The sequence below is a fragment of the Tamandua tetradactyla genome, chromosome 5, assembly GCF_023851605.1.
Source record: "Tamandua tetradactyla isolate mTamTet1 chromosome 5, mTamTet1.pri, whole genome shotgun sequence".
NCBI lineage: Eukaryota > Metazoa > Chordata > Mammalia > Pilosa > Myrmecophagidae > Tamandua > Tamandua tetradactyla.
In genome coordinates, this window is record NC_135331.1 from 67,627,183 (window position 1) to 67,654,141 (window position 26,959).

The 26,959-nt window shown below is 34.5% G+C and overlaps 1 protein-coding gene across 4 annotated transcripts in view; it reads left to right on the plus strand.

Moving 5' to 3' along the window:
- PRKCI (protein kinase C iota) overlaps positions 1 to 26,959 on the plus strand; it is a 108,741-nt gene that overhangs the window by 62,033 nt on the left and 19,749 nt on the right. For all 4 annotated transcript variants that reach the window (XM_077161017.1, XM_077161015.1, XM_077161018.1 and 1 more), the window contains 8 exons: positions 9,384 to 9,469; positions 10,578 to 10,718; positions 11,508 to 11,553; positions 12,621 to 12,679; positions 21,435 to 21,611; positions 22,049 to 22,146; positions 22,719 to 22,805; positions 24,643 to 24,778. In XM_077161017.1, coding sequence (XP_077017132.1) covers positions 9,384 to 9,469; positions 10,578 to 10,718; positions 11,508 to 11,553; positions 12,621 to 12,679; positions 21,435 to 21,611; positions 22,049 to 22,146; positions 22,719 to 22,805; positions 24,643 to 24,778 — 830 coding nt within the window. The remainder of the gene's footprint in view (positions 1 to 9,383; positions 9,470 to 10,577; positions 10,719 to 11,507; positions 11,554 to 12,620; positions 12,680 to 21,434; positions 21,612 to 22,048; positions 22,147 to 22,718; positions 22,806 to 24,642; positions 24,779 to 26,959) is intronic.

Genomic DNA, 26,959 nt, shown 5'->3' on the forward strand with positions numbered 1-26,959 from the left:
TCAGTGTGTTAATGTGGCATGTTATATTAACTGATTTTCTTATTTTGAATCACCCTTACATACCTGAGGTAAAACTCACTTGATCATGTCATATAGTTCTTTTAATGTGCTGTTGGATTAGATTTGTAGGTATTTTGTTGAGCATTTTTTTCATCTGTATTAATTAACAAGATGTTATTTTCCTTATCATATTTTTATCTGGCTTAAGAATTAGGGTGATGTTGACTTCATAGAATGAATTAGATAGTGTTCCCTCCTCTTCAATTTTTTGGAAGGGTTTAAGCAGGATTGATATTGTTCTTGAAACGATTAGTAAAATTTACCTGTGAAACCATCCTGGGCTTTTTTTTTTTGGAGAGATTTTTTTTTTATTATTCAAGAAATTTTTTTAAACATAACAACAAACAAATACAAACATTCTTACCATATGATCATTCCATTCTACATATATAATCAGTAATTCACAATATCATCACAGTTGTATATTCATCGTCATGATCATTTCTTAGAATATTTGTATCAATTCAGAAAAAGAAATAAAAAGACAACAGAAAAAAATTCATACATCCCATACCCCCCTTACCCCACCCTTTCATTCATCACTAGCATTTCAATCTACTAAATTTATTTTAACATTTGCCCCCCATATTATTTATTTTTAATCTGTATGTTTTACTCACCTGTCGAAAAGGTAGATAAAAGGAGCATCAGACACAAGGTTTTCACAATCACACAGTCACATTGTGAAAGCTATATCACTATACAATCATCTTCAATAAATGCTCTACATCTTCAGGCAGTTCCCTCCAGCTTCTCCATTACATCTTAACTAAAAAGGTAATATCTATTTAAGCGTAAGAATAACCTCCACGATAACCTCTCAACTGTGTTTGGAGTCTCTCAGTTTGGGGAGATTTTTGATGACTGTTTCATTCTCTTTGCTTGGATTGGTTTGTTGAGGGCCTCTGTTTCTTTTAGAGTTAGTGTAGGTTGTTGGTGTGTTTCTAGAACATTTTCCATTTCATCTCAGTTTTCTAGTTTTCTGCTGTTCAATTGTTGATAGTCTTTTTTTAATTTATGTAGTAGTAGTGTCTCATCTCTCATTTATGATTTTATTTATTTGTATCTTCTCTTTTTCTTTGACAGTCTAGCCAAGGACTTGGCAATTTTGTTGATTTTTTTCAAAGAACCAATTTTTTATTTTGTTGATTATCTTTTTTTGTTTGTTTTCACTTTTATTCATTTATGCTCTAATCTTTGTTATTTCTTTCCTTCTGCTTGCTTTGGTATTAATTTGTTTTTTTTTCCCCCTAGTATTTCCAAGTGCTTAGTTAGGTTTTTGATTTTAGTTCTTTCCTCCTTCTTAATGTACTTTAGTTCTATAAATTTCCCTTTCAACACTACCATCACTGTATCCCATATGTTTTGATATGTTGTGTTCTTGTTTTCATTCATCTCAAGATATTTACTGATTACTCTTGCAGTTTCTTCTTTGACCAACTGATTGAGCATGTTGTTTAGCCTCTATACATTTTTGCATTTTCTGGTCCTTTAGACCTCTTATCGATTTCTCGCTTCGTTCCATTATGGTCAGAAAAAATACTGGGTATAATTTCAACCTTTTTAAATTTACTGAGACCTGTGTTGTGACCAGACATGTGGTCTGTTCTGGAGAATGATCCATGAACACTTGAGAAGAATGAATATCCGGTTGTTTTAGGGTACATTGTTTTGTATATGTCTCTTAGGTCTAGTTCACCTTTCAAATAATTTAAGTTCTCTGTTTCCTTATTGATCCATTGTCTATATGTTCTGTCTGTTGATGTAAATGGTGGATGAAGTCTTCAACTATTATTGTAGATACGTCTATTTCCCCCTTTAGTTTTGCTAGTGTTTGCTTCATGTGTTTTGCTGCACCCTGGTTAGGTGAATATATACTTATGATTATTATTTATTCTTGGTGGATTGCCCCCCCCTTTTTTGTTATTTTTAATTATTTATTTATTAAAAGAAAATTTAACAAATGAACAAAAACATTCTTAACATATCATTATTCCGTTCTACATATGTAATCAGTAATTCATAATATCATCACATAGTTGCATATTCATCATCATGATCATTTCTTAGAACATTTGCATCAATTCAGAAAAAGAAATAAAAAGACAACAGAAAAAAGAAACAAAGCAAAAACAGAAAAAAAAAAGATTACAGTACCATACCTCTTACCTCTCCCTTTCATTGATGCCCCTTTTTAAAATATATGATCCTTCTTTGTCTTATAACCATTTTTGCATTTAAAGTCCTTTTTGTTCCATGTTATTATAGCTACCTCAGTTCTGTTTGTGTTACTCTGTGTGGTATATCTTTTTCCAGCCTTTTTCTTTTAACCTATTTATGTTCTTGGGTCTAAGGTGAGTCTTTTGTTGATAGCATATAGTTGGATCTTACTTTTTTTATCCATTTTGCCAATTTTTGTCTTTTGGTTGGGGAATTTAATCCATTAATATTCAGTGATATTACTCTAAAGGCAGTACTTACGTTAACCATTTTATCCTTTGGCCTTACATGTCATATCTTATTTTTGTCTCTCTTCTTGCCCTTTTGGTTACCCTTACTGATAGTCTTCATTTCTGCATTCTCCTCCAAACCTCTCTCTCCTTTCTGTTTTCCTTTCAGCTTGCAGAACTCCATTTACTATTTCTTGTAGAGGAGTTATCTTGTTAACAAACTCTCTAAGTTTCTGTTTATTTGTGAATATTTTAAACTAAACCCTCCCTCATTTCTTTTCATGCAATTTTATTGAGATATATTCAGGCACCATACAAACCATCCAAGGTGTACAGACCCTGGCTCACAATATCATCACATAGTTGGGCATATCCCCATGATCAAATTTAGAACATTTGCTTTACTCCACAAAAGAAATAAAAATAAGAAAGAAAACCCAAATCTACCCATCCCCTTATCCCCTCCCCCTCCATTATTGACTCATAGTATTACTGTGGTATATTTGTTACTGTTGATGAAAGAGTATTAAAATATTACTGTTAGCGATAGTCCACAGTTTACAATGGGTACATTTGTTCCTGTATATCCCTTGTGCCAGTTTGAAACTGTTGTGTACCCAGAAAAGCCATCTTCTTTAATCCTGATTCAATATTGCTTAAGGTGTAGGACATATTGATTAGGTTGTTTCCATGGAGATAAGACCCACTCAGTTGGAGGTGTGGGACCTTTTGATAAATAGTTTCCATGTATATGTATCTCCACCCTTTCAAGTGTGAATCATCTACTGGAGTCTTTTAAGAGGGAACCATTTGGAAAAAGCTTCAGAGCCGACACTTCAGAGATGTTTGGAAATGCAGAAAGAAAATGCTCCTGGGGAAGCTTTTTGAAACCAGAAGCTAAAGGACCACAAGACCTGCCTTCCCAAATCATCCTTTCTTGAGTCAAGGTATCTTTCTCTGAATGCCTTAGTGTTCTAGTTTGCTAGCTGTCAGAATGCAATATACCAGAAATGGAACGGCTTTTAAAAAGGGGAATTTAATAAGTTACTAGTTTACAGTTCTGAGGCTGAGAAAATGTCACAATTAGAACAAGTCTATAGAATGTTCAGTCTAAGGCATCCAGGGAAAGATACCCTGGTTCAAGGAGGCTGATGAAGTTCAGGGTTTCTCTCTCAAGAGAAGGCACATGGTGAATGCAGTCAGAGTTTCTCTCTCATCTGGAAAGGCACATGGCAAACACAGGGTCATCTGCTAGCTTTCTCTCCTGGCTTCCTGTTTGATGACGCTCCTTGGGAGGCATTTTCCTTCTTCATCTCCAAATGTCACTGGCTGTGGACTCTCTGCTTCTCATTGCTATGTCATTCTTCTCTGCTCTCTCTGAATCTCTTGCTGTCTCCAAAATGTTTCCTCTTTTATAGGATTCCAGTAAAGTAATCAAGACACACCTGGAACGGGTGGAGACATGTCTCCACCTAATCAGGTTTAGTAGGCACACTGATTGAATCACAGCTCCATGAAGATAAGCTAGTTTCCAATACTGAATAGGGATTAGAAGAAATGTTTCCAATACTGAATAGGGATTAGAAGAAATGACTTCTAATAAATGGGATTATGATTAAAACACGGCTTTTCCTGGGTACATAAATCCTTTCAAACTTAGTTTGGACATTTTTATGACCATAGAACTGTAAACTTGTAGTTTAATAAATTCCCTTTAGAAAAGCCAGCCTATTTCTGGTATATTACATTTTGGCAGCATTAGCAAGCTAAAACACCCCTCTATTATTAACTTCTTGTAATAGAAACATACGTTTGTTCTAATTCATGAAGAAACTTTTTTTTATTTGTACAGTTAATTGTGGATGTTGTCCACCACAAGATTTGCTGTGTTATTCATTCCCATGTTTTAACATCCAGCTTTCCTTTGTTGACATACTGACTCTAAACTTCCCCTCACCACCACACTCCTACATGACTAAGCACTATTAATTGTTCTCACAATAATGTTCTCCTGCCATCTCTTTCCATTTCCAAATGTTTAATTTAACCTGGTTAAACATTCTGTCCATATTAAGCAACTGCTTCCCATTCTTTGGCCTCATTCTATCTCCTGGTAAGTCTATGTTCTATATTTTATGCCTGTGCATTAGCATATTATAATTAGTTCATATCGGTAAGATCATACAATATTTGCTCTTTTGTATGTGGCTTATTTCACTTAACATAATATCCTTAAGGTTCACTCATGGTGTCACTTGCTTCAGGACTTCATGCCTTCTTAGGTGATTAATGCTTCTTCAATTTTGAAGGACAGTCTTGCTGGGTAAAGAATTCTTGACTGGCAATTTTTCTCTTTCAGTTTCTTAAATATATCATACCACTGCGTTCCTGCCTCCATAGTTTCTGGTGAGAAATCAACATTTAGTCTTATTAAGCATCCATTGTGTGTGATGAGTTGCTTTTCTCTTGCTGCTTTCAGAATTCTCTATTTTTGGCATTTGACATTCTGATTACCATATGTCTTAGAGTAGATCTATTAAGATTTATTCTGTTTGAAGTATTTTGCACTTTTGGATATATATATTCAAGTCTTTCATAAGAGTTGGAAAATTTGGGGCCATTATTTCCTCATATGTTCTTTCTGCCTCTTTTCCCTTTTCCTCTCCTTCTGGGACCTATGCAAAAATGCCTTTTTTGCTTCATGCTGTCTTCAGTTCCCTGAGAACCTGCTCAATTTTCCCCATTCTTCTTTCTCTATATTCTTCTGTCTGTAAGATTTTGCAAGTCCTCTTCTAATTTGCTGAACATTTCTTCTGCCTGTTCAAATCTGCTGTTGTAGGCTTCTAGTGTATTTTAATGCCATCTATTGTGTCTTTCATTCCCATAAGATCCCTTATTTTTCTTTGCATGCTTTTCAATTCTTTATACTCAGTGTCTTTTTATTTTAAATGCTTTTTATTGTGAAATATAATATATATAATTTTAAAATGCAATAAGTTTTAAGGTGCATTTTAACCTGTAATTACAGGACAGATTTCAAAGTTTCATATGAGTTACCATTCCACATTTTCAGGTTTTTCCTTCTAGCTGTTCCAAACCACTGGAAGGTAAAAGAAATATCATCATAGTGATTCATCAGTCATGTTTATTTGTTAAATCCTATCTTCTCTGTTACAACTTCTCCTTCTCCCAATCTTTAGGGGTCTTGGACTGTGCCCATTCTAACTTTCATGTTGAAAAGTCATTCAGTATCATCTTAATATCCTTTATCTCTTTAACTATCTCCTTGAATTGGGTTTGGAGATTTGTTTGAAATCTTTTATTACTACTTCCAAATTCTGTATCTCCTCTGATTTTTTGCTGTTTGTACTGGGCTATATCTTCCTACTTCTTAGTTTGGCTTGTAATTTTTTGCTAATGTCTGGGCACTGATTATTTTGATGAGTTCATTCTTAAAGTCAGATTCTATCTCTTCTCAAAGATTTTGATGTTGATAGGGTTTGTGTTAATGTTCTTTTTTAACACTTGGTTCATCGGGATTACCCAACCAGGATGAGCTTGAGAGTCTAGAAGGGGGAGCAAACCAGTTCCACAGGGCCCTGGGGAGAGGTTCGGGTAAAGATGCCAAAAGCCTTTTATTCTTCTCAAGCCTATGCATTCCTGGCCTGCCTAGCACATGTCCCTCTTTTGTCCAAAAGCCTTTTAAATGTCTTCCTGGTGATGTGCCTTCCTCATCTGCCAGCAGATGGCAGTCTTAGGCAGCGTATACACCTTAGCCCTCCAAGGCAGATACTTCTTAGTTCCCTGCCAGATCCAGACAATGGTGTAGCAGTACTGGGCACAGCATGTTGAAATTGCATGTCCCAGCAAACCAAATTTCCTGGACAAAACATGCTAGAACATGCCCCTGTTCTTAAGTGTACCTCTGCACTTCTCTTAGTCAGCCTAAGGACGACTGATCCAAAGTTTTCTGCCTGAGTGTTAGGGATGGCTGCCAGGAGCTGGGGCTGAGAGGCATTATTTATAATCTCTCACTACTGCTTCTCCGTCTCTTCGTCCTGCACTTTCCTGGTTGTGGTACAGCACTTCCCCCAATCTCCAGAGCCCCAGAATCATTGTTGCAGGGTTTCTCTGTCTGTCCCTTAATTGTATTTGTGGGAGAGAAGTGAACCCAGACTCTTCCTATTCAGCCATCTTGGATTCTTTCTTGCAAACTTTTTTTTTAGTGGGGGTAGAGAGGGTGTGGTGCATGGTCCGGGAATGGAACCCAGATCTCCCGCATGGAAGGTGAGCATTCTACAGCCGAACCACGCAAACTTATTTTTTATCATAAAACAAACAAACAAACTTGTCTTTCATTTGTGAGGTATTTATTAGCTATGGATATTAGGCTACTCATTTTCATTTATGATTTCTGGTCGTAAATATTACTTTGTAAGAAATAGTAGTAATTCTTTGCTTTGAATTAAGTGAAAATAATTATGAACATTTGATTTTGTGACTCTTCATGCCCCTTGGTGGAAAAATGCTAACTTTAAAAACTATGGGTAAAATATAAGAAGTGGGTAGGTAGAATCCTGAAGCAATAGTGAAAATTACAAGTTTGGATTTGACTGGAAATATTTCACTGGGTCTACTGTAGCACATGGTGTAAAACCATATGTATGCTGCCCTCACAAAACTGTTAAATAAGCAACTATCTTCTCTTTGTCTAGGACTAGAATTTTAAAAGACTTGTCATTATAAGTAGATCTTCTTGGTATGAGAGTTCCATCTCTGTATCTACTGTGGATCTATACCATGCTTCCAAGATAAAATATCTTTCTACCTTTTAATTGTATCTCATGCTCACTTTCCCTCTTTAAAATTTACTGAATAGTTTGATACTATACCCTCCTCTCAGTATAAATATTTCTTAAACTAGACCATGGAAGAAAATTCATAACCTTTAATATAGTCTTTTGGCCCTCTTAATTCCTAGGCAACAATAAAATGTTTAAAGTGAAGGAATGTTCAGTTGTTCTTCATGAAAGTTTCTGAAAAGCATATTCGTTTAGGCTAAAACACTGTTAACAGAAACATTCTGCTTTGGCTAGGGCTAAGAAACTTTTTAAAATATATCATTCATATTTAAGATTATGTATTATGCTATCTTAAGGTTTCTAATTTAGAGTGCTGGAATTGGTCTTTTCATCTTAATTTTAAGCAGTAAAGCCAGTGCTACATTTGTTTGAAGTATGAATTTAGAAACTTAGTGGAATCTTTCCACAGAATTACCATTTTTAATGACCAATAGATGACTAATGACTGACTTAACCAAATGAACTCAGATTTGATCTTTGAAACCTCTTTCCACAGGTGTATTTAACAAAATATTAGGATAAGAACCACTGGATTAAAGGTTGTTGGGGAAGTGAATGCTCTAGTGGTCACAAAATGTCACTTATAAATTTCTTAGAAAAGCATCCTCTTACAATGAACAAAGCTAGCAATCACTATTTTTAGCCAAGTGATCAAATAGCAGTAGTGGGGGGTTACAGTCTGGCAGTTATGTACTTTGTGATGTTATGCAATAAGACATACACAACCCATCATTTGTGTAACATTTTTGCCAAAGACATTTAACCTGAGTCTAATCACAAGGAAACAGACAAATCCAAAATGTGGGACATTCTTCAAAAAATTAGCGAGAAGAAGAAAAGGCAGAGTAAATGTTTTAGAATACATTAAAGAAACTAAAGAGATGTAACAACCAAATATAATGTCTGAAACGTGATTGGATCTGTGGAAAAATATCTATGAGAGGCGTTTTGGGAACAATCAGGGAAGTTTCTTTATGGACTATATTTTAGCTGACATTGAACTAATGTTAATTTTCTAAGACATGGTAATGATGTTGTGATTTTGTAGAATCAGGGGACCATCCTTAATCTCAGGCAATGGATACTGAGGTATTTAAGGTTGAAGTGTCATGATATCTGCAATTTGGTTTAAAATTATTCTGCATATAGAGAAAAGAAAGTAAAAGTGGCAAAATGTTAATATAATTGGTAAATGGAGGTGAACAATACTAGGTGTGTTTCAGTGTGCTAATGCCACTGAAATGTCATATACGGGAATGGCTCATAACATAGGGATTTATTAGTTTACAAATTACGATTCTGAGGCAATGAAAACATCCAAATTAAGGTATCAACAGGAGGATACCTTTTCCAAAGAACAGTTGCTGGCATTTGGGACATCTCTGTCACATAGAAAGGCACATGACCGGCATCTGTTGGTCGTTCTTTCCCAGGTTTCATTGCTTTCAGATTCTGGCTTTAGTGGCTCTTTCAACTTCTGTAGGTCCTTGCTTCTTCTCAGGGACTTTTCTCTGAATATACTTTCTGAGCTTTCTCTGCCTTTTATCCTCTCATAAAGGACTCCAGTAAAAGGATTAAGACTCACCTTGAATGGGGGTGGGTCGCATCTCAAGTAGAAATAACCTAACCAAAAGGTCCCACCCACAACAGGTCTGCACCCACAGAAATGGATTAGAAGAACATGGCCTATTCTGGGGGACATAACAGCCTCAAACCCCAGCACGAGGTGCTTATTGTTCTACTTTTCAGCTTTTCTGTGGGCTTAAAATAATTCTGTAATAAAAAGTAGAGAAATTTTTTAAATAAAGGAATATTAATTATTCAGACATTTATACTCTGTGAGTTTATCTTCATCTAGTCCCTTGATGAAATATTGAAAGATAGTTTACTCTTTCAATTTCAAGTCTATCAATATATTATTATTCTTGTGGAGAAAAAAAATCACAGACTTAATTAAAAAAATAATTTTATTCACATTCTCGTTTGTTTTTAATTTTTAATCTCTCTTCAGAATCCATTTACCGCCGAGGTGCACGTCGCTGGAGAAAGCTTTATTGTGCAAATGGTCACACTTTTCAAGCCAAGCGTTTCAACCGGGTAAACTTTGATAAGTGTTGATAATTTGAGCATTTGTTTTCTACCTCTTTTCCTTAAGAGATGAGTAGTCTTGTTTTTAAGTCTTATCTTTGCCTTTTAAAGGAATAAGTAAGGTGGCCAGATATCTCCCAGTTTGCCCAGGGTTATATGCTTGTCTTCTTTAGGTAATTTCTAATAGCATGTCCATTCTCTCTTAAAATTGTTCCAGATTCAATGGTTAATTATATGGTTATCTTAACTGTAAGAAAGTTAGATTTAAAAATGCAATTCTTGGAAGCCAGAAAATAAGCAAGGTTTACTTTGTAAAACATTTATGTTATCATTTTAATTTTCAATGTTTAGAGAATAATAAATATTTTACAGTATACTGGGCACTTTCCAAATACTTTACATATATTAACTCATTTAATCCTAACAACAGTCCTCTCAGATATTGTCTATATATTTCCATTTTATAGATGAAGAAACTTGCACAAGATGACATAGAACCAAAGTTTCAGTGTAGGCAGTCTGACTCCAGAAGCTCAGGTTTTTAAAATACTCTTAATATCTACAAATTTATGGAGTCTGTTTTCATGCTGAAACTAATGTCATGTTCTAAATTCAAACCCAAGATCCCAGTGTTTTGTTATCAGTAGCACTGGTACTATAAAGGCTGTGAAATGAAAAGCACCTTCAGTATTGGTTTCAAGTGAGTAGAGCTTTGGTTTGACCTTGAACAGTCTGGAGGTTTATATTTTCTTGTGGGTCTTTTCATGGCTCTCTGCCATGTATTTCAAGTTTAATTTACTTTTCCTGCTTTCAGTTGCTCTAAATTTAATTATGTGAAGACTGAAAATTCTTGGACTTACAACAAAAAGTAACATGGTTTCAAACTTGTCTCTTTAAGACAAGCTGTCTTATCTGTTTATTTTTCCCTGACCTTCATAGTTTTTGAAAAATTATGTGAGGAAAGTTTGGGTTTTTTTTTTTGGCTTTAGGCTAGCAGCTGAAACTATGGTGAGAGAAATTGGGTTGGAGAACAAAGCCATGTATTTTCACTGTTTTATGTTGGAAAATAATTATGACTGTTTCTATTAATAAAATATTGTTGAATTTCTCTTTCTAGCGTGCTCACTGTGCCATTTGCACTGACCGAATATGGGGACTTGGACGCCAGGGATATAAATGCATCAACTGCAAACTACTGGTTCATAAGAAGTGCCACAAACTTGTCACAATTGAATGTGGGCGACATTCTTTGCCACCAGTAAGACACAGATGTCTTTTTTTTTTTTTTAAAGAGCATGCATGATAATACCACTAGGACATAGAGTTAAAAATAAGAAGGTGTTTTAACAATCACAGCTCAGCAAAGTTGCTACAGAATGGGGGTAGGGGATCTTTTACATGCCAGTTAACAGATTGTGAATTTTGGAACTGTTACACAAAAAACTATGCTGATATTAGTTTGTAGGATATAGTTTACTTTTTTTAACCTGCTACAAAATCCTGTGTCTAAATTTAGGAAGATTTAGGGGGAACCATTTAAGAGATTTTTTCCTCTTCTTTAAGCTCATTTGTTTATACTCTCATTTTTCTAACATTTACATTCTGCAGAGATTAGTTAAGAAGAGTCGTAGGTATTGTGTGTGCTATTAAAAGTGTGAAATTTCTGGGGAGGCTTGCATTTTAAATTGGTTTTATAGAACAAAATTAAATAACAGTAAATGGAAATAAGCTAAGTTTTCATCAGCTTATGAAGGATAAATAAAATGTGGCGTATCCATACAATGATATTCGGCAATAAAAAAGAATGTAGTACTGATACAGGATACAATGTGTAATTAAATATGTAAGTAAAACATGTTCATTGGTTTCATAAAATAAAATTAAAGAAAATTAAATATAATAATATTATTCTCATTTAAGTTATATTCTTTCAGATTTAAATTTTAATATACTATTTCCCATTTAAGTAATGCCATTTCTGCATTTATAGAGATATTAAAATTTAAAAAGAATCCACTGAATTATTGTATCTTTGAAATGTTTGTAGGAACCAATGATGCCCATGGATCAGTCATCCATGCATGCTCAGACAGGTAAAAATGATGTGGTATAAACCATTGTTTATTAATAAAGTAGCATTTAAAGACTTCTTTTAGGTGATTCTTCCACCCAGATTTAAAAGTAGATAACCATATTTTGCAATTGGAAATATCAGTCACAATATTTAGCATTCACAGTTGACATTTTAAAAAGATAGGTATGTAAACTAAATCAGATGTCTCTTCTCTAATTAACATAAATTTCTTTTTGAAACGCTTTAAATTCAGCAAACCTAGTTTTTCCCAATAATGAAAAAATATAAAGTTGACATGGTGTACTAATATGACTGTTCAGTTGACCAGTTTTTATTAAAAGCTTTATTACCAAAAGTAAAAACAACGTAAAAGATATATACAGGGCATTTAGAAAATTAAAGAATGATCGTGTGAGTTAAAATGTCACATACGAACAAAACCTTTAATACGTAACTAGAAAATCTGAAGATAATTGAAGGGGTAGCAGAACAGCCCAGTCTGGCCTGAATCAGCAAAGGAAAGCAAGAGAGATTTTTTTTTGAAGGATAGAGAGTAGCCTTTTGGTCTTGGAAGAAGCTAGTTGTATGAAACTACTCAGGGCTTGTCTGCCCTGAGTAGTTTCAAAGATAGAAGACTAAGGTTCCAACGTTATCAGTTCTTGAGCTGAATGGTAGTCAGCTACATTTTGAGTATGAAGGAATTTGGGAAGTAAAACCATAGAGCCTTTATTTCCATGGTTCAGTAATATTAAAAGAATGAAATAGGGTTTATGGAATTACCCTTATAGAAGGAATTGTTTCATTAATTTATAAAGAGGAAAAATGTTTAAAAATAGGAAATATTTTTTTTAAAAGCAGTAGTTGGCTATGAGGTTGATGCCTGTTCTCTTCCCCCCAATAAAGATTGTGATTTGACTTGTATCTACATAGAATTTGTTATTACTAGGACAAGTATTTAATTTTAAATAATGAAGACTTCTTTAGAAATAAAAAGTGAAAAAAAAAAAGAGAAATTTTTTTGTCAAACTCAGTTACCTAATGCTATGTTTTCTTTTCTTTTGTTTATTTTTGGGTTTGGGTTTTTAGTAATTCCGTATAATCCTTCAAGTCATGAGAGCTTGGACCAAGTCGGTGAAGAAAAGGAGGTAAGATAATTTGTCCTATTGTATATTATGTCATCAGCTTTTTAGTAAGATAGAACAATTTTTACTCTAATTTAATTTAGTAATTACTAATTTAATTTAAATTAGCAAGTAATTTGGTAGGATAACTTATTTTCATTTTAAGGTAGTATCTAAAAATTATATATGTTAGAATTGTGTTTAGAATAGCTGGTAACAGTATTCTTTAAAATATACTGTAGACACTCCATTTTGTGGACTATTAGTTTATTTGAAGTATAAAGGATTAAACATCTTTACTGCCATCGTTTTTTTATTACCCTTAAGCAGATAGAATTTATTTCTCATTTCAGAGGCTATCCGAGTAGGCAGAGTAGTAGTACTTCAGTAGTTTCATGAGGTCACCAGGGACCTGGACTCCTTCCAGCTCAACACCATCTCCTACCTGTCAGGTAGAGTGAGCTATCCTTATGGCCCAAGCCGGAGCCGGAGCCAGAGGTCCAGCCTGCTTCCCCAGCAGCAGGATGGAGGACAGAAGGGTCTTTTGAAACTAAATTCCCATAAGTGCAACCCTGTTGCTCCTACTTCATTAACCAGAACTAAGTCATATGTTACAGTGTAAGTTGAGCTGGGAAGAGAAGTTCTTGTCCTGCTAACACTGGGCTTCGTGACTAGTAAAGAGAAGGGGTGCCAGGATGCAGCTGGCTGGCTGTGCCACAGGACCCATTAGGATCTGTTTCCTTCTCCACTCTCCCCGTTCTACTATCCTAACCTATAACCTGATCCTAAACCTAGTCTGGTGTCAAAGAAAATGTTCCTGGGAAAACTGTGTGGCCAGATCTCTTCTGTTGGTCAAATGCAATGGAAACTTCTAGAGTTTTCTACTTTTTCTTTACATTGGAGAAATTCAATTAGGGTCCACCTTTTGCAAAGTTGTAAAACAGAGTTCATCTGTAGGGTCAATAAAAGTAGCTTCTAATTCTGACAGCCCAAGCCCCACCCCCACCCTCAATGCTTCTTTCTCTTAAAAGCAGTTTTTGGTCTCTGTCTCCTTACAAAAAAATAATTACTATCTCTGCTTTGCTTACAAGCAGTTTTTACCTAATTCTTTAGTGTTTTACCTGTTCTCATCATTTAAATCTCAGCCAAGGTGGAGCCTGATGATCTCTGTTAGGTGATTCGATGAACCCTGAAGTGAGCTACACATTGGGGCCCCTCAAGTGCTTCCAAGAAATGCCAGTGCCTGGTCCTGCCTCAGGGATCCTGGTCTAGTTGGTCTGGGGTGTAGCTGGGTATAGGGCGATTTCAAAGTGCCCGACAGGACCCCAGTGTGTGGAAGACTGTGTGCACCTATGACAGGCCAAGGCCTGGCTTTGTACTTCATGCCTCTGCAGGTGTTTCCCACTATGCTTCCTGCCTTCAGACCCCTGCCTACAAATTGAGTCAAACACACTGAGCAAGGCAGAAAAAGCAACGTTGGTATTGCTGGTTGCTTAGAATTTCCAGAACCAGAGTCTCTATAGGGCAAGTGAAAAAAATACCAAAGTTCCATACTTTCAAAAGACAACTATGACAAGTGAGTGTATACTTAGAAAAGGGGCTCCTAGAATTCAGTTGAACACAAGGGTTCTCAGCCCTGGACACTGTTGCCTGTAGTATCTTTGCAACAACAGGAGCGAGTCTGACTTCCCCACCTTTTCCACACCACTGGATGGACACGGGGCGGCCTCTCCTGTCCCCACTGGCTGGCCCAGTTCTGGAAGTGGAAGCAGTCGCTGGCAATCTTCCATACCGTGGCTGGGCGAGGCCTGGGCTCTCAGGATGAAGTTCTCGTTGATGGCCTGCCATTTGTTGCCCTCACACTTCACCATCCCACAGAACACAGTGAGGACTGATCTGGCTGGGTGTGGCCCCATTGGGGACACGCTGGCAGTCTACCACATTGACTTGGAACTCACTGGAAGGCAACATCTCAACAAACTCACTCAGGGAGTCCTGTCCTGAAAGGGCGATTCCATTCCACACCAAATGGCAGTACCCATGTGCACGTGTCCATGGTCCCGTAGTAGACACTGACAGACCCTCCACCAGTGCCATCTCAGTGCTTCCTCCCCCTCAGGAGGCTGGGGGCAGGTAAGTCCTGTGGAGCTGCAATCGAGAGACAGCTCAGCTTGAAGAAGTTCCAGATCTGGTCGGGGTGGCCTTGTTTAGTCCTCCCCACACCCGGACACCGATCCCATCCGTGGGAAAAGGGAGACTTGGGCTGGAGCAAGGCCCCAGCACCACGTTCCTGCTTTTGTTATCATTTGTAGGAATCTGTGTGGGCCTTGAAAATACTTCCAAGACTCTGTTGTCCTTGACTTGAAGGTCCATTGCACTTTTTAAATCAAGTTGAAGTCGTCCACCTGGGCACAGTTCCAGGACAGCTGGCTGAACATTCCTTCCTGGAGGCCACATTTCTCCTTTGCTAGGCCTTCCCAACTAACCCAGCTGTGCGGGCAATGCTGCGATTGGTGGCCCAGGGCGGAATAGGAGAAGGGCCCTCAACTGGACCTGATACCTTGGTGACCAGAGCCCATCCCTCTGCCACCCTGTGCAAATATGCTGCCCTCAAGCTCTGCTCTAAACAAAATTCTAATTGAAATTATTTTAAATGATAGCCTTTTTTTTTTTTACTGTTTACAAGAGATTCTCTTTATTTTTTTTCTTGTTTTCAGTGGAGAAGCTGTTTTATTTCCTTATTTTTAAATCAGGTTTATGAGTTGAGATACATTTTAATGTATAATAAGTATTGGAAATTTTCACACAATTTAATTTTTTTATTAATTTTTAAATTTATAAAGAACAATGACAAGAAAGAAACACAAACATTCTTAACATATGGTCATTTCGTTCTATATATATAATCAGTAATTCACAATATCATCACATAGTTGCATATTCATCATCATGATCATTTCTTAGAACATTTCCATCAATTCATAAAAAGAAAAAGAAATAAAACAAAAACAGAAAAAAAATTATGCATACCATACCCTGTACCCCTCCCTTTCATTGATCACTAGCATTTCAAACTAAATTTATTTTAACATTTGTTCCCCCTATTATTTATTTTTATTACATATGTTCTACTTGTCTGTTGACAAGGTAGGTAAAAGGAGCATCAGACACAAGGTTTTCACAATCACACAGTCACATTGTGACAGCTGTATCATTATACAATCATCCTCAAGAAACATGGCTACTGGAACACAGCTCTCTACATTTTCAGGCAGTTACCTCCAGCCTTTCTCCATTACATCTTGAATAACGAAGTGATATCTACTTAATGCATAAGAATAACCTCTAGGATAACCTCTCGACTCTGTTTGGAATCTCTCAGCCATTGACACTTTTGTCTCATTTCATTCTTCCCCCTTTTGGTCGAGAAGGTTTTCTCAATCCCTTGATGCTGAGTCTCAGCTCATTCTAGGATTTCTGTCCCACGTTGCCAGGAAGGTCCACACCCCTGGGAGTTATGTCCCACGTAGACGGAGAGGGCAGTGAGTTTGCTTGTTTTGGCTGAAGAGAGAGGCCACATTTGAGCAACGAAACAGACTGACTCTCTTGGGGGTGACTCTTAGGCCTAATTTTAAGTAGGCTTAACCTATCCTTCGTGGGGTTAAGTTTCATATGAACAAACCCCAAGACTGGGGGCTCAGCCTATAGCTTTGGTTGAATGATAACCATTTTTTAAAGAAGATTTTAGTTTAAAGGATTTTCATGCTCACACTTGCCATTCCCAATTTGACTTTCTAGAGGTATCCCTTTTTCATCATTTCTAGTTGTATCCGTAATTTTGAATGTCATTTATACCTCTGTTTCTCAGTTTTTCAGCTTTATTTATTCCTGGCCATGAAAGATTTAGTTCACACTGTCTTCCCCTTTTTACCTTTTCTTTCCAATGTTTGAAAGGTATATTATGTTTACTCTTTTCTTGGTTATCTTTTTCAAAAACGTTTTATTACAGAAAATTTCAAACTTATATAAAAGTATACAGAATAGTACAAGTTGAATCCATTGTACAGCTGAAACAATTTTAAGTATACAGTTAGTCTTATTTATGTATGCACTTCTCTCAGGCCTGTGTTATTTTGAAACATATCTTTTGGCTACCTATTTAATCTTATATCTTAGTTTTCATTCTATCAATTTTAGTCAATATCTTAACTCCCTTTCAGTCACCCCTACTCTTTCTTCCAGCTTTCCTCTTTTAGCTACAGTTTTTTGCTACATTGTCAATATTGTTAGTATTTATAGCCTGTCCTACAACTGTAACCATATCGTCCGTATTTTGTTCATAGGTTGAGTGAGTCATTCAAAAAAGAAATTCCTATAATAAGAACTGATCTTCTATTCTTTGTCACTCTTAAGTTGCTAATGTTTCCTTCTATTTGATCCCTTTGATCTTTTTTTTTTTATAGCTGTTTTGGAATTATCTCATTTCCCTTTGTTTTTTTTTAAAGTTCACCAAAAACTTATTTGCTTTTCTCATCAGATTTCCAATATATTTTTGAATTGAAGAGTGACATGCTAGCTAGATAAACTTTCACAGTGTAAACACTATTTAATGATTATGCAGCTCAGGAGATAGGATCTACCAGCATTCCAGAAGCCTATCTTGTGCCTTCTCCCAGTCATTAACATTACCTTCTCATCTGCAAATAACTGCTGCCTTAACACCACAGATTAGCTTTATCTCTTTTTTTTTTGTTTGTTTGTTTGTGTTTTTTTTTAAACTTTATTTAAATAGAACTATACAGTATGTATGCTTTGCATCTGACTTTTGTCAAGATTATGTTTGTGAGATTCAACCATGTTGTATAGTAGCAGTTTTTCATTCATTTCACTATTGTTTCAGTTTACCTATTCTATTGTTTTTTTTAAATTTTTCCTGAGTTTTTGATTATTGTGATAAACTGCTGTGAACATTCTTGTAAATGTGGCTTGGTGCACGTGTATAAGCTTTTCTGTTGGAATTGCCAAGCAGTGTGTGCATTTACCTTTAATAGATGATACTATACAGTTTTCCAAAGTGTTTGTATCAATTTATGTTTTCATCAACTATATATAAGAGCTACATTTGGTGTTACTTGGTAACACTTTGTATAGTCAGTCTTTTTAATTTTAGCCAAGCTGTTGAAGGTATAATGATAACTTATTATGATTTTAATTTGCATTTCTTTGATGAACAAATACCTTTAATATGTTTATTGGCTAATTGGGTATCTTTTGTGAGGTGCTTATTCATGTTATTCATTTTAAAAAGAATGGGTGGTCTGCCTTTGTTTTATTGATTTGTAGGAGTTCTTTATATATTGTCAATGTTGACCTTGTAGCAGTCAATTATTGCAAATATCTTCTTCCACTTCTTCCACTGTGCAGCTTGGTTTTTCACTCTCTTAATTACGTCTTTTGATGAACATATATTCCTGATTTTTAATTTAATCTAATGCATTAACGTTTTCCTTTAGGGGTAGTGCTTTTTGGTCCTATTAAGAAATTTCTGCCTTTCCTAGGGTTGTAAAGATATACTCCTGTATTATCTTCTGAAAGTTTTGTTTTACCTTATACATTTAGATGTACAAAGCACTTGGAATTGATTTTTGTATGTGGTATGAAATAGAATCAAAATTCATTTTTATTTCCTATTTATATTCACTTGACTCAGCATTATTCATTGAAAAGTCTATACCTTCCCACATGATTCTGCAGAGCTATCTTTTCATCAGTTATGTTTGTTTTATTATCTATTTCTGGATTCTCTTTTTATTTTTCATCATTCTACTTGTCATGCCAACTTCACTTTCATGATTACCACAGTTATATAAATCTTGATATCCACTAAAGTTCTTCTACTTTATTGTTCTGGGAATTGTCTTGGCTACCCTGACTTTTTAAAATTTCCATGTAAATTTTATTATCAGCTTGTCAATTTCCACAAAATCAAACAAACAAAGAAGCCCTTCAGGGATTTTGATTGGAATTGAATGGGCTGTGTAGATCAATTTCAGAAGAAAAATATCCTTACAATATTGTCTTCCAATCCGTGAACATGGTATATTCCTCCATTTATTTAGGCTTTTTAAAATTTCTGTCAGTAACTGTTCTAGTTTGCTTGCTGCCGGGATGCAACATACCAGAAATGGAATGGCTTTTAAAAGGGGAATTTAATAAGTTGCTAGTTTACAGGCCAAGAAAACACCCCAATTAAAACAAATCTATAGAAATGTCCAATCAAAGGCATCCAGGGAAAGATACCTTGGTTCAAGAAGGCCGATGAAGTTCAGGGTTTCTCTCTCAAGTGGAAGGGCACATGGTGAACACAGTCAGAGTTCCTCTCTCATCTGGAAGGGCGCATGGCAAACACAGCGTCATCTGCTACCTTCTCCTGGCTTCCTGCTTCATGAAGCTCCCCAGGAGGCATTTTCCTTCTTCATCTCCAAAGATTGCTAGCTGGTGGACTCTGTTTCTCATGGCTGTGTCGTTCTGCTCTGCTCTCTCTGAATCCCTTTCATTCTCCAAAATGTTTCCTCTCTTATAGGACTCCAGAAATTTATCAAGACCCACCAAATGGTTGGAGACATGTCATCACCTAATCCAGTTTAACAAGCACTCTTGATTAAATCACACCTCCAGGGAGATGATCTGATTACAGTTTCAAACATACAGTATTGAATAGGGATTATTCTGCCTTATGAAATAGGATTTTGATTGAAACATGGCTTTTCTAGGGTCCATACATCCTGTGAAGCTAGCACAGTAACATTTTATAGTTTCAGTGTATTGTACCATAGATATTGAATGTAAATGGTATTTTTAAAAATCTAATTTGGTATTTGCTGCTATCATATAGAAATAAGCAATTTTTTAAAAATTGCCCTTGTATTTTGTGATGTGGCTAACTTATCAATTTTAATAGTTTATTTGCAGATACTTTTGGATTTTCTATATATGCTATCCATGTCATCTGTGAATAACGAGTTTAATTTTTCTTTCTAAGCCCTATAGCTTTTACTATAGATGGCCAAAATAATATTCAATAAAGTGGTAATAGCAGACATCAGTCTTGCTCCATATCTCAGAGGGGAATCTTCTAATATTTCATTGTAAAGTTTGATGTTTGTTGTAGGTTTCTTTTTATAGATACCAGCAGGGCAGGGATCATTGGGGGCCATCTTAGAAATTTGCCTACCACAGTCTATTCTATCTCTTATTAGTTTAGCTGCAACAGCTTTCTTTTGGTTAGTGATTACATGGTATGTAGTTTTCTCTCCTTTTACTGTAAATATTCCTGTACCCATATATTTAAGGTGTCTTTTATTAACAGCATATACTGTTATTATTCCCTTTTCACCCCTTTTGGCTTGATAAAAGTTTGTTTCATTAATTAAATTTGGACTTTACTAGTTTTTCCACTAATGCCCTTTCTCTGTTCCAGGATGCAATCCAGTATATCACCGTGCATTTATTTCCAGGTCTCCTTAGTCTCCTTTGGCCTGTGACTGTTTCTCAGTCTTGTTTTTCATGACCTTGACAGTTTTGTGGACTATTAGAATATTTTGTAGAATATCCCTCAAACTGGATTTATCTGATGTTTTTCTTATGATTAGACTGGGGTAACGGATTTTTGGAAAGGGCATACAGACCTTGTCCATCAGACCACATCAGGAGTAGATACATTCATTTGATATCACTGATGACATTAACCTTGAGAACTCTTTTAACCTCATAGACATTGTTTTGCTGTTTTTATTGGTTATTCTAGTGTTAGCATGTTGTATGTTTAATTTATTAAAATGGAATACAAATTATTAGTAATAATTTTTACCATGTTCCAGTGAATGCAAGGACCTTAGGACACTTTGAATTTATTTACCTTCAGATTCTGCTTTCAGTTCCACTTTTGTCAGATTTTAAAATTCCCTATGTGAATTAGTGTGTCTCAACAGTCAGTGCTCATTTAGGTTTGCTCAGTTTTGCCCTTTTTGTCTATCAGTCCTTCCCACTTATCTGTCCTTCCATTTGAGATCATCTTTCTTCTACTTGAAGAACTCAGTTCAGTATTTCTTTTAGTGAGATCTTATTAGTAATGGATTTTTCAGTTTTTATCCAAAACGTTTTATTTGATTTTCATTTAGAGGGATATTTTAGCAGGATATGAAATACTGGGATAGCAGTGATTTTCTGTAGGCCCTTTGAAGGTGGTGTTTCACTATATTCAGCTTGTTTCATTTAATCTTACTGCTTCTGTAATGGTACTGTACTTTTGTTCCATTTGATTTCTGTTTTGTAGTTTCCAGGTAACCATATAGCAAACTCCCAGCAGACTCTTTCATCTTGATGTCCCATTATAACTTCCAACTTATATATAAAAAATCAAGCGCATTATCTCCAAAAGCCTCTGATAATCTTATCTTCTCTTCACACTTTATTTTCCCTATCGATGTTATTCCTTATCTCCCATTGACCCAAGTTTGTATCATTTTTTATTCATGCCTGCCCATTGCCCCATACCCCAAAACTATCAAGTCTGTAAGATGTCTTAACGTTTTTATGAGTTCATTCTACCTCTTAGGTAATTAGATATATGGTTTAGAGTGATGTAAGAAAAGAATTATTAAGAACTTAAATCAGAAAATATTTAAAAATCATTATGGGTATAATTAGGTATTAGAAATATAATATATCATACAAAATACTCCCAGGTATAACTCTTCCATGTGAATGTTTTCAACAGGCAATGAACACCAGGGAAAGTGGCAAAGCTTCATCTAGTTTAGGTCTTCAGGATTTTGATTTGCTTCGTGTAATAGGAAGAGGAAGTTATGCCAAAGTACTATTGGTGCGATTAAAAAAAACAGATCGTATCTATGCAATGAAAGTTGTTAAAAAAGAGCTTGTCAATGATGATGAGGTAAGCACAGTGTGGTAGTATTACTTCTAAGCTAAGTATAACTTGTTAAACTGGCTTAAGAATACTATTTCAGAAAATTTCATTATGGTTTGTTATTTGTCTACTTTTCTAAATACATACGTCTAAACAAATTTTATAAGACATTTAGAATAATCTAAGATTTTTTAAAACTAAAAATCAAACCACCTTTTATCATCAGGGGAAAGTACTTAACCATTGTAAAAGCTTTCTAGACCTTTTCATAATGGAAGATTTTCTGGTGGTGTTTTTCATTTTGTATATAAATTGTTATATCATGATTATCAATGGTTTTGATATGTAGCCTAGTTCATTTAATGATTGCATTTTGATAAATTGAATTGCTAAGAATAAATTTATCATTGGTTTTGATGATATTTCAGTTTGACATCATGGATTTCTTTCATATTTTAAAATAGGATATTGATTGGGTACAGACAGAGAAGCATGTTTTTGAGCAGGCATCCAATCATCCTTTTCTTGTTGGGCTTCATTCTTGTTTTCAAACAGAAAGCAGGTAAGATTGAAAGATATTGGAATGATTGTTGAGCTTCATATATTTTGGTATATTATACAATAAGAACCTTTTCTACAATAATTTATGGAATAGAAGCCATAGAAAAGAACACAACAGTACTATACATAACTTCCTGCTCCTCATACTCCAGTCAGTGATATCATTTTGACATTGGCTCAGCATTAGAAAATTACCTGTTTTAGGCGGAAGAAATAGCAAGTTATAATTATGGCGATAGAAGTCCACCTTTTTACATAATCCCAGGATTCTAAAAGTTTTCTGTAATTTAATGAGGGGAAATAATTAGAACTTCTTTGTCTTAAGTGGCAATTGAATGTAACTTGTCTAGATAAATGTTAAAATTGGAGTGGGAGTGAGTGGCTCTGGATTGCTAGTGATACTAGCTTTCTGCTCCAGCTGTTCTTTGTATCTGCCAAATGCCTGACATCTTTATTAAGGGTAAATCATATAGAATGCTCTTTATGTTGTTACTGATTTTGTAGTATTTAAAATGGAAAGTTATATGACCTTACTTCAAATCTTGGTTTCATGGGTTCTCTTCTGTATTTTAGATTGTTCTTTGTTATAGAATATGTAAATGGGGGAGATCTAATGTTTCATATGCAGCGACAAAGAAAACTTCCTGAAGAGCATGCCAGGTAAGTTTTAGTTTATTTTTTGCTTGCTTGTTTGGTTTTTTTTTTTTTTTTTTCAGAGTGAAATGACGTTTTATGTGCTAGTGGTTGAATATAGTAAATAATTCATTTATTTTGATACTGGTTAATTTTTTATGTCATGTGGAAGCTGGGCTAAAGGTTAGTTTACATTATAAAATATATATATGGTGCTTCCTAAGCAATCATAAAGTATAAATAGTATTAAAAGAGAAACCTTTATTCTACTCAAACCAATTATTTAAAGATATTTTGTCTGCTTAGCATCAGCCAATTACACAATTGACAGATTTATAAATGCTTCTTAATAATCTTATCAGGTTTGCAGTGATTCTTACACTTTTTCATTAGAAGATTGTTATGCATATATACTTGAGAGTAAAAAACAATTCATTCCTCTTAAGCTATTATATAATTCTGACTGTTCTTCCTCTGATAATAATTTCTGAATTGTTTTGCCTTTGTTTTTTTTTTCTCTAATCCCATACATGTAGGTGAATAATAGGGAAGTGTGTTAAATGTTATTGAATGCCTTTAATCAGATATAATTATAAAAATCTGTAAATTGTTTTTATGTTAGAGGACATAACACACAGCACTGTGACCTTGGATAAGAAGTCTAACCCGAGTGCCATGTTTATGTCTTACTCATTACCTTCAATTTTCCCCCTTTCCTGATACATAAAAATAAAGCCAAAATAAAGCATTTGAGTTTGTATATGTGTGTAATTATGAAATGGGGAAGAGATATTAGAGATTTCATTTTAAAAAATAACTTCCTTAGTGGAAATCTCTAGTTCATTGTTTATTTCTTGTCAAAAAAGAGACAAGATCCTTGAATTTCTTAAGAATGTATAAATTGTACTAATCTAATCTTGGACCCAAACTGTTTCTTTGAATTTACTGTTTATTTAGACTTTATCAAATGGTCACCCTTCACAGCAAAGCCATAGATGATATTTTGAATTGTTCACATAGTCAATATTTGTTCCTTGTTTGTTCAAGGCTTGGGGAGGGTTGTTTTGTTTTCACTATATTGAAATGTAAAAACCAGTTCTGGTTTTTATACCTTCTTTATTTTTCTTGGAACCAAAGCACAGAATAAGAGCTCCCTGATCATAGAATTAGGTAGCTAGAAGGTATGTTATTATGTACCTCTAAACATAGTCCTGGTAACGTGCCATCAAATCAGTCATCAACTAGCTTGGTGTTTCATTTTTATCAGCCAGATTAAAATTTCTTCTTTTCACCAATGAGTTGGTGACAGTTTTAAATAAAAGTTCTTTCTTTAATATTAAATTTATAATTATAAAATAACTTAATTCCTTTTCTAAAACTTACGGGTTTTAGAGTTTGAATCGTCAACTTAGTATTCTTTCTATACTATACCACTCAGGGGTTCTAGCCATTTTGGTGGTCATTGGTCCCTTAGAGAAGTGGTGAAAGCTATGGAAACTCAAAAAAGTGTACATGTATACAGGTACTTAAGACTTTGCCTTCAGTTATAGGAGTATTGTCTGTAGAGGTCACCCAGTGACCCAGATTAAGAACCCTTGTTTTAGACTTTCAAATCAATAACTTTATGAAAAAAAATGTTTGTCAGATTGAAATTTTAGTAATTATGTTTTGGGATCAGATATCCTTAAGTGATACTTCAGTTTGGTTTTGATGTTAGATTAGATCCTAAAAAAAAAATTAGGAAAAAATAATCTTTTGATGTGATTTTTATGTTTTCATTTGCAGGTGGGAGTGGGACTTAAATACCTTCCTTTAGCAACTTAAAAATTTTGAATCAAATGAGTTATTTTAAATTTTATTTTAGATTTTACTCTGCAGAAATCAGTCTAGCATTAAATTATCTTCATGAGCGAGGGATAATTTATAGAGATTTGAAATTGGACAATGTGTTATTGGACTCTGAAGGACACATTAAACTCACTGACTATGGCATGTGTAAGGTGAGGAAAAATTATTTCTAATTATTAAAAAGGTTATCATCAGTTCATAAAATTGTCTTGGTTAACTAGCTTCCTGCTTAAAAATGAGGAAATTGCTACTTGATTTAGGATACTTTTTAGCATTATAGCACAAAGACAAATGTACTTTTTTCTTGAACATTTGCCAAATTCCATATCTACTGTGAGTGTTATAAGGGCTACAAAATGAGTTTTTTCTTTTTATTGTCTGTAGCTTTTTGTCCAGTTTGTGACATTGACACTATTGAAGAAAATTTGGAATAAAAATTGCCTCCAGTCCCCCTACTTTAACACAACTACTTGCATATCACCTTCCAGTTTTTGCCATTGAGTATAAACTCTTTAAATAATGCTTCCAGAATTTTCTGAGGAGGTCTAACATTTTATATATTTAAAATTTAAATATCTGATCTAGAATACAATAGGATGAAATAAGAATTTTAATTACTTTCAAAGATAGATCTTTTTTTTTTTTTTAGATTCTTTTTGTAACACTTTAAGGTCTGATTTTTTCACATAAAGTGTGTAGAAAGCTATTCTTCTTGTTAGTTGACTTAGTACAAAATTATCATCACACAGTTAGTAATAAGGCAGCAAGTCATATAAATGTGTGAATTGCATTCCCCTTCACCTGAGAGAAGTGTCGACTCCAGAGCCCAGCTGGAGATTATTTAAATACTAACATTAAGTAAGACAATCCAATGATATTAAAGATTTAACCTTTTTAATATCTGTTCAGCATACATTAAAAAATAGAATCTTCATTTAAACTACTCTTGTTTTTACATACAAAACTTAAAAGCATTTTTTAATTTCTTCTCCTCTTTAAATTTTTAGTCTGCAAATTTTCAATCATAAACTTTTGGAGAAGGTGGTAAGTGAACTCCTGTGTACCCATCACTCAGATTTCTGATCCCTTTTTGATCCCTATGTTGTTTTTTTCCCAGTAGATTTTTTTTCCCTATTTCAAAGAAAATGTGACAATAATAAAGGATGTCTTTGTAATTCTTAAGAGAAAACAAACCGGTACCAAAATAGAGAATGTTAACCTTGTTACAGAGTATACAAATTAAAACAATAATGATACTTTTTGGCATGTCAGATATTGGTTTTAAAATTACAATAGTCTGTATTTACAAGAGTTTGATGAAATATGGACGTTCTCATATGTTGTTAGTGGGGTATGAATTGTTATAACCCTTTGACAAGCAGTTTGGTGGAATATATCAGGAACCTTTGATTCAGTAATTCTTCCTGAGGGAAATTCTGAGTAAATATTTTGGACTGTAAGGGCAAATTTTTATTGTAGTTTATGATAAATATTATAAATATTATAAATAACCCAAATGACTACTGATAAAAATGATTAAACAGATTATAGGATGATCACAAAACATGATATTATGAAGCCATTTTGATGTTTATAAAAAATTCATAACAATGTGAAGTGCTTACAATAAAACACTAAGTAAAATTTTGAAGCATAGAATTGTGTATATAATTATGTAGCATGGCACATTTTTTCTATTTACTTTTTTGTATTTTCTAAGTTACTATAGTGAGCGTGCCATGCTTAAATAATGAAAATACAGTATATAATTATAACTAAATACTATAATCATAAAAAAGAATTGAGGGCTCTCATTTTTACTTTTTTTCCTTTATCCAAGGAGATTTGGGAATCCTATTATGCCTGCCAGTTATTATTAGAGAAAAAAATACTTATTTTTGTTACTATTATTGAAAAATAATATTGATTTGTTGTACAGTCTTATTCATTAGAGGGATCCTTAACCAAATTAGTCAGGACTTTTTAACAGATCTCAGATGTGTTATTTAGGGGGTCTGTAAACTGCTTGACCTGCCTACCTCTCTTCTGCCTATCTCCCTTCTCCAGGAGCTGCTTAGTTTTATTAGTGGGAAAAGGCACCATGACTAGAACCTCTATCTTAAGACTTCATTAACAATGCTATGTGTCTGCTTTCACTAATGCATGTATCCCTTGTGTTGTTAAGTTTTATGGGAAATGAACCCTGCAGAAGACTGAATGCTCCTGTCTTACAACTTAAAGTCAATATTTAAACTTTCCTAAGGTCTGACTTCATGCAAAAATTGGACAAATTTCTTTTGCTTATAATATTTCCTCAGGAAATCTGAAACGCT